Source organism: Sebastes fasciatus, chromosome 15, assembly GCF_043250625.1.
Source record: "Sebastes fasciatus isolate fSebFas1 chromosome 15, fSebFas1.pri, whole genome shotgun sequence".
Lineage (NCBI taxonomy): Eukaryota > Metazoa > Chordata > Actinopteri > Perciformes > Sebastidae > Sebastes > Sebastes fasciatus.
The window spans coordinates 13862981-13878426 of NC_133809.1; the positions used below are offsets into that span (position 1 = coordinate 13862981).

A 15446-nucleotide genomic window follows, 5' to 3' on the forward strand; every position below is an offset into this window, starting at 1 on the left:
AGTGTAAATAAATAGAACATATTCCAACAACATAATCCACCAAATCACACTTCAGGATATTCTCTTCTCGCAAAAATTTGATTTATTAAAGACGGCGTATACAACAGTAGCCGATTAGCTTGCTGCAGAAGTAAAGAAGATATAGGTGATCGGCTATTGGCTTTTTCCAGCTCGGCCTTTAAAAATCCACTGTTGGTCGACCCCTACGAAAAGCAGTAACCAATCAGATGTGGCCACTGCCATGCCACAGTGTTCTCCTGACACATTTGTAGTGCTCTTCCCTATAGGATTTTCTTAGGAGGAGATAAGGTCTGTTGCCCATATAAGCTTGTCAAACATACTGTAAGTGACACCTATTAATATCGCTACATGTTGTTTTCTATTTATATTGTGGGACAAAACAGATTTTCCCTGAATGTGCTGACAAGCCGGAGCCACGGGATGCTGGCATCTCCCTGACAAAGTCATCTGCATATCTTTAGAATAAATGCTACCTTACATCATAGAGTGTCACAATCTATCTGTGACACAGTCTGTTCAGATATAATGGCTATAAGTATTCATCTGGCCTTCATTCAAATCCGAGGAGACAAGCAGACGTCGCCCTCTCTCCGACACGCACTGAATGCCTCGGAGAATTTGCTTCACCGGAAATCTCCTCAACAATATTAAATGCTTGAGTTGTTGAAATATGATAAAACAATGTGTTGTGGAGGTTACCCTGTTGAACAATCTGTTCAGAGGTTATTCCATTTAATATCTTCTCTATCAAAAATACAATGAATTTTACATAAGCATATTTTTTATAGCAGTCCTGAAGCTATTGGATACCTGTATATCACCTTAAAGTGAAAGACACTTTTAGGAAAAACAAAGAGAGAATGTGTACCTTCCTCTTTGCAGATACATTAAGTAGTTTACAGCCAAACACCTCAACACAATCTCTGTCTTTTGTTTTTCCCTCCTGTCAACAGATCTGAACTAGAATATAAACAAGACTAAGAGTCTACATCCATGATGGATGGCTCAACGAGGCTCTATTTAAGCACAGAGGGTCTTGGCGCTAAATGCCAACATGCTCACGACTGTCATGGTCCGAGGTTGTCACTTGTCATTTTTGATCGGTTGCCAAGCTTCAACAAGGAGGGCCTTATTTAATAAGGGCCTGTCAGAAGTCAGATGCCAGTAGAGGAAGGAGAGAGGAGAGTGGCCTGCTAGCCGCAACTCCTCGTCGAGACCATAATAGACCATGAAAGATAACCCTCAATCCTGAAGTATTTAGGTTTAATTGTCTGCAATTTGTTAACCTAAATGAAACTGGAACCAACACCAAGCTCAAGAGGACTAGAGTGGGCTGGCCCAACAACACGGCAAGCGCGAGCGATGAGAGGAGCAACTCAAACTGGTTGAGCTCCCCGGGGTTCATGTAAGGTCTGCACCTTTCCTTGTTGTTGGCAAGCGCAGGTATTAAGTGCATGTTGTTGGCTTAGTTTTAATTAAATCCCCTTGACCTAACAATAAATCCTTTTACCAGTTACCATGACACAATCACTAACATGCCATCGCCATCTTAGTTTAGTGTGTTAGTATGCTAACACTTACTATTGTATTGTATTAAGTATGGCAAAATACAGTGCACTATGAGTATCCAGATGGTTTACTGTACTGATGCACTTCTCACCCTCAATGGTCACCATCTTGGCTACGTAGCAGAAGGGGAGGGACCACTGAATTTGTGAAAATGGTGGCATGTTTTCCACCTTGCGTGAAACAGGGGGCACAAGTAAAATAACATTCATTTTTATTCAGTTTTAATATTCAAGTGCGGAAACAAGCCGGCAAATATTGTGGCGAGCGATAATTGCAATCCAATGTTGCCGGTAATGCTCGGCCCGAAGTGAAGCGGTCAAATGTTGCGATCGTCATGTCCTTTAAGTGCAAAACAGCTGTGTTTGATTTGAGACAACATAACCCTGTCGAAATTCACGCACTACACAAGTAAGTACATAGTGTAGAACATGGAAGTGTACTTTTGGAAGTATCCGAATTGCGAAACACAGCATAACAGCTGAGGCCGGTGGGAATGTCATTAGTTTTGCAGGTGTTTGGTCATAAACCAGTAACAAAAATATTGAACAAAATTAAGATTTGGTGAGCCCATTAGATGAGGAGTCAGCACCACCAGAATTATTCAAATTCATCATGAATGTCTGCACCAAATTTCATGACGATCCATCCGATAACTGTTGAGATATTTCCGTCTGGACCAAAGTGGTGGACCAACCTACAGACCACCATAGTGCCATCCTGCTAGAGCGGCTAAAAACAACATCCCTGATTTCATATTCTACTATTTCATAAACACACATTTTCTAATTCAGCTTCCTTCCATTTATTTTGCCTTTATTGTACCATTAACAATCCAACCCACTCTCTCATTTGTCTCCCTCCGTCTCTGCATCCATCTCTACCCTCACCCTCTTTCTCTCTCCATCTCTGCAGTGTTGGATGTCGGCCATCTTGCCCCCAGCGCTGTTGTTCAGTGACGAGGCTAATGGTGGCCCCTCCATCAAAGGCCACTGAGCCACTCCGCCATTGGCTGCCCACCAGAGCCTTTACTCTGATTGGCTGGCTGGCAGGGGTCTTGTAGCTTTGCTACTCCCTGTGACCTTCGTTGCTGACCCCGAGCTTCTGACCAGCTCATACACACACACAGGCAGCTATGCTTGTGTATACATGTGCGAGATCATGCATGGATAAAACATGCATATTAATCATGAGAGGAAAACCTATGCTATAAACCTCATATATCATGAAACTGCTGGTTTGACTGCTGCAATTTGATTAAAGCTATTTTACACCAGAACTAGAAGAATTGATTTCCTACTTTGCAGGAAAGGTATTTAACATCTCATATAATAAAGTAAAGACGGCGATGGCTTTTCATCACAAAAAGAAATGGTTAATGATATGGAATATCAAAGAAAAGTCAAGAGACAAATACCCTTGTGTGGTAGTAACTGCTTCCAACACAAAGACAATTAAGATTCATCACATCTTGAGAGATCCCTCCACCATCAGACGAGGAGTTACTCCCTAATCAAAATATTAACAACAGCCAAAACATCCGCCTAGGTTTTGATTATACTAAGTCCAAATCCATCCCCATAAGAGTCCTCAAAGAACTACAACGGTAACAAATACCACCCAACAAAAACTCAGATTCCCCCCCTCCCGCCTCCGTCTCTCTCTTGCTCTCTCCATTTTTAACAGCCCCCTTCGTTATTTTCTCCATCCATCAAAGGCGGCAGTAATTATTAATGAGAGCCTCCCTGTTCTCTCTGCATTATTCATGAGAGCCGTGCCTCTGAAAGCAGAGGGTAATGGGGGGTGGACAGAAGGGGAGGGGCTACGGGTGACACACGCGCACACACACGTACACACACCGCCTCTCAGGGTCACTGACCTACGCCCACAAAGCCAAAAATATTAATTAATATACCCCCCCCCCTCCTAAATAAGAACATTTTAAAGTAGCCCCCTCAACACAAAAGACAAAATCAGACAAAATGGGAGGGAGGTGGGGTATTTCAAGTCTCATAGCGAGTCGCTGCTCCCTCCAACAGACATTCATGCACAAACCTGCGTACACTTTTTTGGGCTTGTTGTGTATAAACCCGCTGAGATTTCTTGCAACTCTGTAAAATCTCTTCTAGTGTTTACCCTTGCACGCAAAAAGTGTCAGCTTGTCCCTGCTGGCTGTTTGAGGATAAAAGCCTTCTTCCACTTCCAACTTCACCTTCACTCCTTTCCTTCTGCAAATTGTGCTCATTCACTTTTTTGTCTTTGGCTCCTCCACCTCCTCCATTCCCTTTTTCTCTGTAGCCAAGTGCATATATCTTGTGTGTTCATACTGTACATTGTGGTCGAGGAGTGAGGTTGCACAAAGCACAGCCAGGCTTGTGATTTTAAGTTGTAAAAAAAAGGAGATGAAACAGTAAGGAGGAAACGCAATCAGATTAAAAGGGACGCTGGTGAAGAACTGGTAAGAAAGGAGGAGAAGATGAAGATACAGAGGTAGAAATGACTGTACCGATGCGTGTAACGGCCCTCTACAGAACCAGGGCCTGACCCCGGCTCATTCTCCCCCTGGCGTCTTCTTACACGACGATCCTTCGTCCGTTAACCACTACACCTCTCCATCTTTTCCCTATGTCTTTCAGCTCACTCCCTCTGTATTTCTGGAGCACTCAAATGGATGTAAAACAAGAAAAGATTGCAAATGAGGCAACAAAAAAAAACCCATTTAATTAGAGAGACGAAAGAATAAACATTTCAGCATTCAAGCTATTGTCAGTGTCCGCAATTAAGAAATGTTTCTGCGTAATTGGTGACTTTTTGCATCCTTCTGAGCGTGGAGGAAAAAACATTTGAAGTGAATTCGGAAATTATTGCACTTGGCAGTGCGAGCCAATTAGACTGCAGCAAGAGTGAGCGCTAATGAACAATGTGATGTTGTTTCTTCCTCTTTTACCACTTCGTGCCTATACCCACTACCCTACCTGCATTTCCCCTACACTGTCACACGATGTAACACCCACTTCAGGTCTAAAAGAGAGAGAACCCTAACAATGATTTGCGCCCAAGCTGGAGCACCATCGAGGATTATTTGGCGTTTTTCACACTGATGGAGTCTGACCAGCTATCGTTATTTCTACTATTCTGTCAAAAGAAAGTACACAAAAATAAAGAAGTATACCGCCTGATAACTGCAGTCTTCCCTCTATGTGTGTGTGTGTGCGCGCGTGATAGTACTCGGAGTTGTGCCGTGCCCCGCGGTCCCGTTACGACTGTGTGCGTGCCAGCAGAGCCCTCTCCTCCTCTCTCCTCCTCTCCCCTCTCAGCTGCTATTTTTGCCCTGTTCTTATGTAAGCCGCTCCTGACGCGCTGGAGACAGAGGCAGAGTACGGAGTTGGGATGGTGAGAGCATCCCCAGCGGACACACACATACACTCTCCTGCACGTGCAAACACACACAGAATATATGCACTAAAGGGAGTGAGTGTGTGACATATGCAAACATACAGAGCCAAACAGAGAGCGATGCTCTGCTGGCTGTCAGATGGTGACACTACACATACGGAGGCGTCCTTAAACCAACAGTGTGTGCCTTGGCAATCGTACCGTGCATGTGTGTGTGTGTGTGTGTGTGTACATGGCTCTAAGGTGCACATGCACATCATGTAGATTACTGCAGTAACTATCGTCATTTTTTTTTTTTTAAAATCTGCTTCCATTTTATTTCCTCTACCGGAGCAGTGCTCTCTAACATGATCACTTCATGGTTCTGGGCATGTTGTCAGAGGCACTGTGACTTCGGCCCTTACGCTGTTTATTTTTAGCTGCATCTAAATCTAACAAGTAGAGCTTGTTCTACTGTTGTGCTCAAAATCAGTCCAGATGAGAGCTGCAAAGTTAAATTCCCCGTATTTTAAATCTGTGATATTGTATGACATTAAAGTTTGGCCATAAAAAATATACATTCAGGTTAGGACTGTGTATTGGCAAGAATCTGGCGATACGATACGTATCATGATACTGGGGTTACGATTGATTATATTTAGATGTATTGAAAAACTGTAAGCAAGGCGATATATTGCGATTTTTTTCATTTAATTTTAGGAAAACTGTCATAGTGTAAAGAACACACCAGAAATACACCATTTTTAGAATAGGCAAAAACAACAAATGTTTACTGCATGCAAAAATCTACATGTTTTTTGCCCCAAACTGCATGTGATTATCATAAAGGGGGCATGTCTGTAAAGGGGAGACTAGTGGGTACCCATAGAACCCATTTTCATTCACACATCTTGAGGTCAGTCGTCAAAGGACCCCTTTGAAAATGACCATGACAGTTTTCCTCGCCAAAATTTAGCATAACTTCGGAGCGTTATTTGGCCTCCTTCCCGACAAGCGATGGATCCCTTAGTTTCATATCATGGTAGTAACTTCAGTCTAGCTTTAAAACTGAGCCCGCTAAAAACTCAGAAAGATCGAATAGTGGTCGGGCCTGATGGCGGGACGTCAGATTTTTAAGAGGTTAATAAAAAATCGATAGTGTTTTGGAGAATGGATACAGTATTCGCACATCATAATATCGCGATACTTATGAGTATCGATAATTTCTTACACCCCTAGTTCAGGCTAGTTATATCACAATATTATCACGATACTTAAGTCACGATATGATTACTTACTGCAATTTTAATCATTTTGAAATATGCTGTGATAACATATAATGCAATTTATTACCTTTTTTCAACTGCAAATTATGCAATTTGTCAACAGCTGTTTTATCTAATAAGATATAGTTCTCACTCTGTTCATTTCAGAGTTTTCATTCACATATCTTGAGGTCAGAGGTCAAGGGACCCCTTTTGAAAATGGCCATACCTCTTTTTTTAAGAGGTTAATAGTTTGTATGATAAAAGATCGATACTTGACGTCCGTGTATCGATACAATATTGCCACGCAAATTATCGTGATACTGTGCTGTATCGATTATTTCTCCCACCCCTAGTTCAGGTCAGCAGTTTCAGCAAATATATGTAGAACATTTCTATCATAACCTTCTATCACTCTCATAACTAACACATAGCTTTGGGATCAGAGTTCAATTTGTATCTATCCATCTATCATTTAACAATTTAAAAATGAAGTAAACTAAAAATATTATGATGATGATTATTGCTCAAAATGTAATTATATCACTATAACTTCTTCAATTTTGGGTCAAGGCAGTTTCACTTCCCTGTAGGCAACATATTTGTAAAAGAGTCGGCTATTGATTTTTTTATTTCAGAGCAAAATCTTTTAATTACAGTTGGTATGATTTTGGGTGATGCTTAATTTTCCAGCACTCAAATGACAATCTTGACAGCCTGAAATTAATGCTGCAAATATTTAGGCTCTGCGTGCGTCTCTGTGTTTGTGTGTGTTATCTAGTGTCAGCCATTATTATGCATAACACTGATGTTGAGGTCTCTGTCTTTAATCAACAATTATAGCTCAGGTTGGGATCTGATGCTTTTTCTTTTTGAAGTTGTAACCATCTTTGTTTTTTGCTCTCTTTATTCCTCATCACTACTCCCACCCCCCCGCCTCCTTTTCAATTTTATTTCTCCAGCATTGTTTCAATTATGTTCTTATCTGTGAGAGTATTTTTTATTTCCGTGCGAGGTGAACAAGTGCACAAAAAATACTGAGAATTGTGTCGAACAAAACTAAACTGACTTTATAAAAAACGTACAACTTGAACATAATCAAACGGACACACATAACTCAACCCCCACAGCGTGCACACACGTGCCGCAATCTCCATAAATTAGGCCTGTCAGCGTGTGTGAGGGTGTAATAACTGACACCTGGTAATGAGCCCGCCATTTTCAGCCAACCAGCGGAGGGGGAAGGGGGTTGGGTTAGGAGTGTGGGGGGTGGCAGAGGTCACAGGTCAGGGGGTCAAGGTCACCTCCTGCGGGGTTTGGCTTTAGATGGCTGGGGGCATCCCTAAATTGAGGGATGTGGTGACACTGGGGGACACGGGGGTACCCCAACAGGGAATTGGCGTGTGTCGCAGCCAGCTGGGGTGAAGATATTATATAAGGGAATATTCATGCTCATTTTAATTGTCAGAAAGTAACTGCCAACAGCGTGACTAGGCAGATGGAAGACAGCTTGATTTATGTCTATATTGTGATCTGACCCTATCTATGCCTGTGTTGTATGTGTGATAAGCCCTTTTTAAGGCAGACTATATACCCTACATGCAGCGCAGCTTATAAGGTAAAGAAAAGAAAAAGCTCAAATGGATAAAAATGGTCACCATCACTGATTTTTGAATAGCACTTACCTATCGAAAAGACCTGTGATATATCTCTTTTCTACCGTGTGACTCCACCGTCTACCTACAGCGGTGAGCGTGCGCGCACGTGCAGACGTTATCAAATGAGGACAGCCGCCTCGGCCATCTTAGCTGTGCATTTCGTGTTTTTGTGTCTACCGCTGTTCACTGACGCAGCACCAGCAGCCCACACCATAAATACTGCATGGCCTAAAAAAAACATAGAGAGGATGGAGGGAACGAGGCGAGAGGAAGGAAAGGAGAGGAAAAGAGATGAGGAGGAAACAAAGAGGAGGGGAAAAGCCTCGGTTGTTAAGAAGAAGAAGAAGGGGCGGCGGGGAGGGGAACGGAGGAAGAGATGGGAGAACGGGGGGCGAGGAGGGTTGGGGGAGGGAGGAGAGAGTGACTAAGAGATAAAAGTGGAGTGAGTGGATGCGAGTGTGTTTGTGTGATGAGCGGATGGCCTCGGGGAGCGGTCGACTCACTGCGCTGCTCTGCGGATGTGCTGACGGGCTCCAGGCCGTTTGCTCACTCACTCGCCCCTCCGCTCTGCTCGCTGCAAAGAGGAGAGGGGTGGGGGGGGGGGTGCAGGTGAGACGGTGAGGTGGTGGTGGTGGTGGTGGGGGGGGGGAGATGAGACAGGAGGAGAGCGGAAAACTGGGAAAAGAATGTGGAAAATGGATGGGGGAAAGAACTGAAAGGTGGAAGAGAAAAGAGGCATAAGAAATCACAGAAAAAGGAAGGGCGACCTTATGTTTGAATAGGTTAAGGAGCAAAAAAGTGTGGTGGTGCGACTATGGAAGTAGCAGTAGAGTAAAAAAGAGGGATGAGTTGACAGGTTGGCAGGGTAAAGATAAGATGCTTCTACCCTCTACTGGGAGCTAAGTGGACGGGGGGATACAGGGAGTGAAACGGGGCCTATGATCTGCAACAAGGAAGTTTCCAATAAACCAACTGACATGCCATTGGTGCAGCTGTGTGCACCCTCTGCATGCACAGTACGTGTGTGCTGCCTATTCGCATGTACGCACAAATGGAGTAAAGCCGTCTATGAGTAGGCATAATGAGCACTTGTGCATAATGTGAAGTGAACAGTATGCTCGTGTATGGAAATGTGTGCGCAATTGATCCGCAGTGTGTGAAAGAACAGCGAGATGTGTTTGCATCTCACCAGTGATCCTTCTAAATACATCAAATCATGTTTTTCAACCCCCACAACGACACGGAGCTGCCGTTGCCCTCCGACGTGCAGATGTCACTTTGACTGTCGAGAGTTCATCCGCGCTCGAGTGTCTCCATGCACACGCACACACACACACACACACACACACACACACACACACACACACACACACACACACACACACACACACACACTCTTTATGGTACGTTACTGAAGAGTTGCAGACGTAAGAAACTTATAATATGGGAGCGTGTTGAATGGGGGGTCTTTATGCAACATCCCAGGGAAGCCAGCAGATTGAGACTAGTGTTGCTGAATATGGAAAGAGGGCACACAGCAAAGGCTGCTGGGAGTTTCTGATTGGCTGCTAATGTTGCTATCCAGGCTGGGATTGGTGGAGCTGACGCAGCCCGACATCACGTTGTCGGGACTAAACCCTTTTGAACTGAGGCAAAGCAGAGAGGCACAGATCTCCAAACACATACACACACATATGTGCATGCACACTTTCAGACACACACCCACGCATTAAAAAGGAAGCATGGCATGCAACTGCATCTGTACGTGATAGTTCCACATGCACACCAACATAGAGTGTACATATATATATATATATATATATATAAACCAGGATGGGCTGGGTTGATCGTGTCGGGAGAAAACAGAATCCGTAATGTTTCTGGGCTCGTCTCCATATGTGATGATCTCTAGCGAGTCTGTGCAGTTGAAAGGGATAAAGAGCGAACTTCCCTTAATTTCTCCATTCTCTTTTAAGCCCGGCTCGAAGGTGGACAGAATAAATTGGAGCTTAAGCATGCGTGAAGGCACAGCCAGCGGGCCCCTTTCCACCACTCCATGCCACATTTGTCAAATCAGAGGAATTTCTGCTACACGTGAACCCAGAATTGAGAAAACGGCAGGGATTCACATTTAAGTCACGCACAAGGAGTAACACTCCTAGAAAAAAAAAAGAAAGTATACTTGAGTTTGTGGTTATTTCGAAATATGTCGCCCGGTCTTAACTGTAACAAAAAAAATATTCATAGTCGTTCATAGTCAATAAGCTGCATGCTATTAATAAAACATGAGATGAGACAAGGCAGTGAGTCAGGGGAAATGCATGACTACTCTTCTGGCCTCACTGCCTTTGCCCCGTGGCGTGTCGGCTCGACTCTGCCTGTGCCCTCGCCCGTAGTAAGATGTGTCTTTGCCCTTGGCTACGGCGAACGGAAGAATCTCTTCTGATCGGGATGATGTGCTTCTCTCACTTCCGCCTCTGCCTCTTTTTTTTATTGTCAACCCACTTCTACTTGAACAGGTGAAGTGAAGAATGAAAACATACGGCCGTTCTGTCAGCTTTTTGTGGTAGATGCACAAACATGGCCGACGTTTTAGTGTATTTAGGTCACGCGGCGTGTGAGAAAACAACCATGACAGATGCAAAAGAGATGACAGAGACTGATGTGGGCAACGTCATTGAGTACGTGTGAGCCTGTTTTAAGGCTGAAGGTCGGGCCTATGAATCTTTGATCCATTTCTTCCCAACTTGTCATGCCCCTCCCTACATTCAATATGAGTGAACAGAGTACCTTTTTGCCTGTCCTTTCACTCTCTCACTCTCTCTCACACACACACACACACACACACACACACACACACACACACACACACACACACACACACACACACACACACACACACACACACACACACCATCCCTGTGGCCTCTCGGTGCATTAATGTTCTTACATCACCTCCTCCAGTGAGCAGAGAAAACAAGAGAGCAAGAGACCTCGAAGAGATGGAGAGAGATGGGTTATGGGGGATGGGGTTCTTGTTGCCGCTGGAGGTGGGGGGTTGAGAAACGGGTGGGGAAGAGACGTGTGTCATTAAAAAAGGAGACCAGGATTCAAATGCTATAGCATATTCTGAGTGTGCGGTGCAGGAATATGGATCAGAACCCAACCTGAGTCAAAAAAGTATTTGCAAATAACTCATCATTTGGGGGAAATGTCACCGTCACAGCACCAGTTTCCCTTGATTAACAACTTCCCAATTGCCGTCAAGGGATTAAAACCCACCCATGAAACGCACTATGCACAATAAAACAAAAATTCACAAACATTATTCAACCCAGAAAAGACCAAATGTAGTATCATAAAAGGCTTGTTTGCATTTGATAAAATACATGCCATGCACATGCTCTAACACAGAGAGGGGTTTTTATTTTTTAGGGCTTGAACATGCACCACACTGGTGTGCCTCTCCATGGATGGCTGGATCTCAGACACATTAACACTGTCTGGCATTGACTTACACCCACGAGACCCCTTCCCCCCCCATCACAACGCACACGCAGGCACACGTCTGGGCATCATCCTTCTGCTCTAATACACCCCGTGACCCTCGGGACGAGTCTTATTTTAGGGCGACTTTTTTGGGTTTGTGTGTGTCATGCGCGTGTTGCTACCTTGTGTGGGATCGTGGCGTTCCCAAAAGCGCTTGAGCAGCTCCTCGAGGCTGACATCTTTAGGGGAGAAGACCACCCTCACCACCTCAGCGTGACCTGTCTGACCTAAAAGGAGAATCACAAACGTGCATTAAATCAAAATCAAGTTGTGTGGCGTTTACAGTCCTCCTCCTTGGACACAACAATCGACACCAAAATCAAGATGTCTGCACGTCTCAAACTGGAAAAACTGCGTGTTGAGAATTGCAGAGGAGAGATTTTGATCTTGTGTGTTCGGTGTAGGCGTCATTGAGTGCATGTGCTACGGGTAGAAGACATTCAGGTTGACTCCACATTTACGGCACAAACGGAGAGAAAGAGATAGAGTGATAAAGAGACGTGCAGATACAGAGAGAGAGAAGGCACAGGAAAGGTTAAAGCTTATGGTGAAAGTTGCCAAAAGCACACAGACACTCGCTCTTGTGTGCAGCTGCCAGGACCCCAAAGCTTCAACAAGCTGCCTGCAGGCATCCTCAAACTGGGGGAGGCTTTAGGTCTCACATGCAGGTGCACATGCACACACGCACACATTCACAGCAGAAAAAAGGTGTACTAACACACCTCAACGCAAACGTATACCTTTGCTAAACGTAAATACAGACGTGTTAGCACAGGATTGTATCAATAGTAGCCGTTCCCCTTCTCTCACACATTATACAGACACGTGCACAGGTGTACACACACACAGACGTGCCCACACAGATAGATGCATCAGGTGCATTGCAGACAATAGGAGAAAGGCTGCCAAATTCATGCATCTGGCCTGAGACCCACTTTCTGTCTCTAAATGACACTTGGCACAAACAAAGGATCATCTCACGCCAAATGAGCATGCCAGACTTCACCTGTTTAAACAGTTGCTACCTAAAAATAAGAACGGGCATGCTTTTCAGTGGATACGAGCAGACTGTCACAAGTATCTGACAACGAATAGTCGGTGTTTGCTTGAGCCACCTTTTTTTAATAATAAAATGCCGACATATAATAAAGGACATATTAGTTTTACTATGTACACAATGTCACAATCTGGCTCAAAGAATGTGACAAGAAGGGTGTCCACACACACACAGTGTTTAGAGTGGAAGTCAGCGATGTTAGCCATGAAAGTAATGCATGGATGTGTGACACGTGTGCTGTGGAGGTGTTGAAAGTGCAGAAACAAAAGAGGAGGCTGCAGGGCGGACATCAGCTGTAGGGAGAGGAGAGGCAAGAGGAAGCACATGTGCCAGTTTACACAGCCAAAGGCCCAGGTGAGCTATCAACCAATTGTCTACCGAGGTTGGCAAGGACAGCCTTTACAATACAGTAACACTCACCGTATGCATACATATGCAGTGAGTTGGGTTCACGGCTAGCAGCCATGGTGCAGGAATATTAACAAGACTGATAGGAAGCAGTACAAAAGGGAAAATGCGGCAAAACTAGCTGTCAAAACCTAAAAAAAAAAGTGAATATGCACCCTGATTTTCCAACGCTTGTCCCATCTGAAGGGGGTGAAAGGCGAGAAGAAGTGATGCCACTAAAGCCACTAGAGAATCTGTTTTGCTGAAGGGCACTTCAGCAGGGTGAAAGGCCTTCTAGGTGAGGACGGCCTCCAAAATCATCATGACATCCTGTTGCCCTTTTTTTTGTTTAATTGTTCTCCGCTTGTTGGATACAGAAAAACTTCATGAAGAGAATGTCCTCGCCACAAAAACGACAGCACTGGTTCAAACACTTAAAATGACCTATGTTTGTTTTCCTTACACGCCTCCTCTTGTGGTTGTTGAGAGTAGTTATTCTATCTCTAAGCAGGAAAGACAGGACCAGTATGGTGTTGTTATACCGTCTGTTGACTCAACAAAACAGGTGACATTAGGCTCGTTCGGGATGAATTGTGCCTCGCCTAGAAAGTGGATGAGATCAGGCGGCAGCAGCAGCAGCAGGGGGCGGGGACAAAAAACTGCGGTCAAGTCGGACAGTTTCCAGCAGCGTTCAAAGAATTTACAGAAAGTCACAGAAGTAGTTACATCCTGTTTGAGCTTAACTGAAGACTACTTGTAGTTTGTAGACCACATTCGGATAGTTTTCAATTATATATATGTGGAAATATGTGTGTATTTGACATTGTATTCTATCCCCTGTTCTCTTTAGATCTGCCTTGTAAAGCACTTTGTAATTGCTCTTATATAAATGCTATATATATATAAATAACTTTATTATTATTATTATCATCAACCACACAAGATGTGCTCGTAAACAGATTAAACCTTCATTGCACAACATGAGACTAATATACTACAATCTAGCATTAAATATTACAATAAAGTATTTTCTACAACATGTTGTGTTTGATGTCAAAACTAAGAGCCAATCAGCTCTTTGATCAGGCGACAGCCAGGCGTTTCCCATAATGCCCTGGGTCTTGCAGTCGGTGGAAAGCAACTGCGGCGCCCGGCTCTAAAAAATGCAGCCGCCTCGATCTCGTGAGGTTATCGTTGCCCACGCAAGTCGGCATCAAGTCGAACACAAATCTAACCGGCATGCATTGTGCGGCGATCGCCAGCGATCGATTCTGCGCAAGCTTTGCTCATCTCGAACAAGCTTATTGACAAATTCATGCTTAGTTCCGTACTAACAGGCAACACTGGTTTCTTTTAACCATGACCACAATATTTTCCTAACCTTAACCAATAGTTTTAGTTGCCAAGACTTTGGCAGAGTTTTGGATTGTGTTGGAAGGAGCTGACGACCTCAGCAACCTATCTTTATCAATTAGAGTATGAGGATTGTTGGATTTGCAACACTGTAGAGCTAACGCACAAAAGGTTACAGCTTGATTCTGTATTGCAAACACACTGCACTGAATTAGTCAAGATAAAATAATATCTCTTTCTATCCCTTCTCTCAGCTGTCTGTCCTCCCATGACAAATTTGACTGCACCTCAATCTCTCCCTATTTCTGTCTGTCAGACCGTCCCCCTATCCATCCACCTGTCCTTCCATCCTTCCCTGGCTCTGCTGACAGTTCCATCAGCCCCTTCTTTCTGTCCGTCTGTCTGTCTGTCCTGCCCTGGCTGTGTTGACAGCTCCTCGGTCTCATGCCGTCGCAGTGTTCTGCTCCGTCATGGCCACTGGAGCGACACCTGCACTCTCTCAGCCGATGGACAGGCAACCGTTCTCTCTTACACTTTTTCCCTCAAATTTCCTTTCCCCCCTCAAAAGTTTATTTTGCCCATTCCCTCACTTGCTGCAGTCTCTCTTTTTCTGTCATCTGTCTCCATCTCCATCCTCCTCCTCCTCCATAGCTGACCATCTTGTTGCTGGGAAGCTGACAGATAGGAAACACACAATCCCTTGAAGGGCTCCGCTCAGAAAGTCTGCCAGCCAAGCCCAAAGCGTCTTTCCCTTCCTCTCCATGTCCCCCCCATGCTGCGCCTGCACCTAGACTCCATGCCTGCCTGTAATGATGCGCCCTCGGAAATGGACCAGCCCCAAACTATCAGCTCACGACTCCTAAAACTCAAGAGAGGCACACGGAATGAGCTAGACATCTTCATTTGAATTATATATCGCCCTACATTAATCCATTTGAATCTGAGGAAAAACGTAGACGGACGTAGACAGGTAGCCAAACATTTTCAAGGGGCTTTGATAGTAAATACACAGAATTCAAGCGTGTATCTCCGACGTCGTGTTCAAAATCACAGCCTCCGGAAAAGAAGCCCATTTATGGCGCTTCATACACAGTAACCTCTGCTGGCAAAAAACGCCGCAGTACAGCACAGTACAGAGCCCAATCCTTACAAGTAGGTCATGGGGGGGTGGGGACGGTGGGTGCAGCCCATCTGGAGCAGTGCATTCTGAGTAGT

General features: G+C 44.5%; 1 protein-coding gene across 2 annotated transcripts in view; it reads right to left on the reverse strand.

The window, feature by feature from the left end:
- Window positions 1–15446, reverse strand: part of msrab (methionine sulfoxide reductase Ab) — a 44239-nt gene that overhangs the window by 16975 nt on the left and 11818 nt on the right. For both annotated transcript variants that reach the window (XM_074660517.1, XM_074660518.1), the window contains exon 4: window positions 11557–11661. In XM_074660517.1, coding sequence (XP_074516618.1) covers window positions 11557–11661 — 105 coding nt within the window. The remainder of the gene's footprint in view (window positions 1–11556; window positions 11662–15446) is intronic.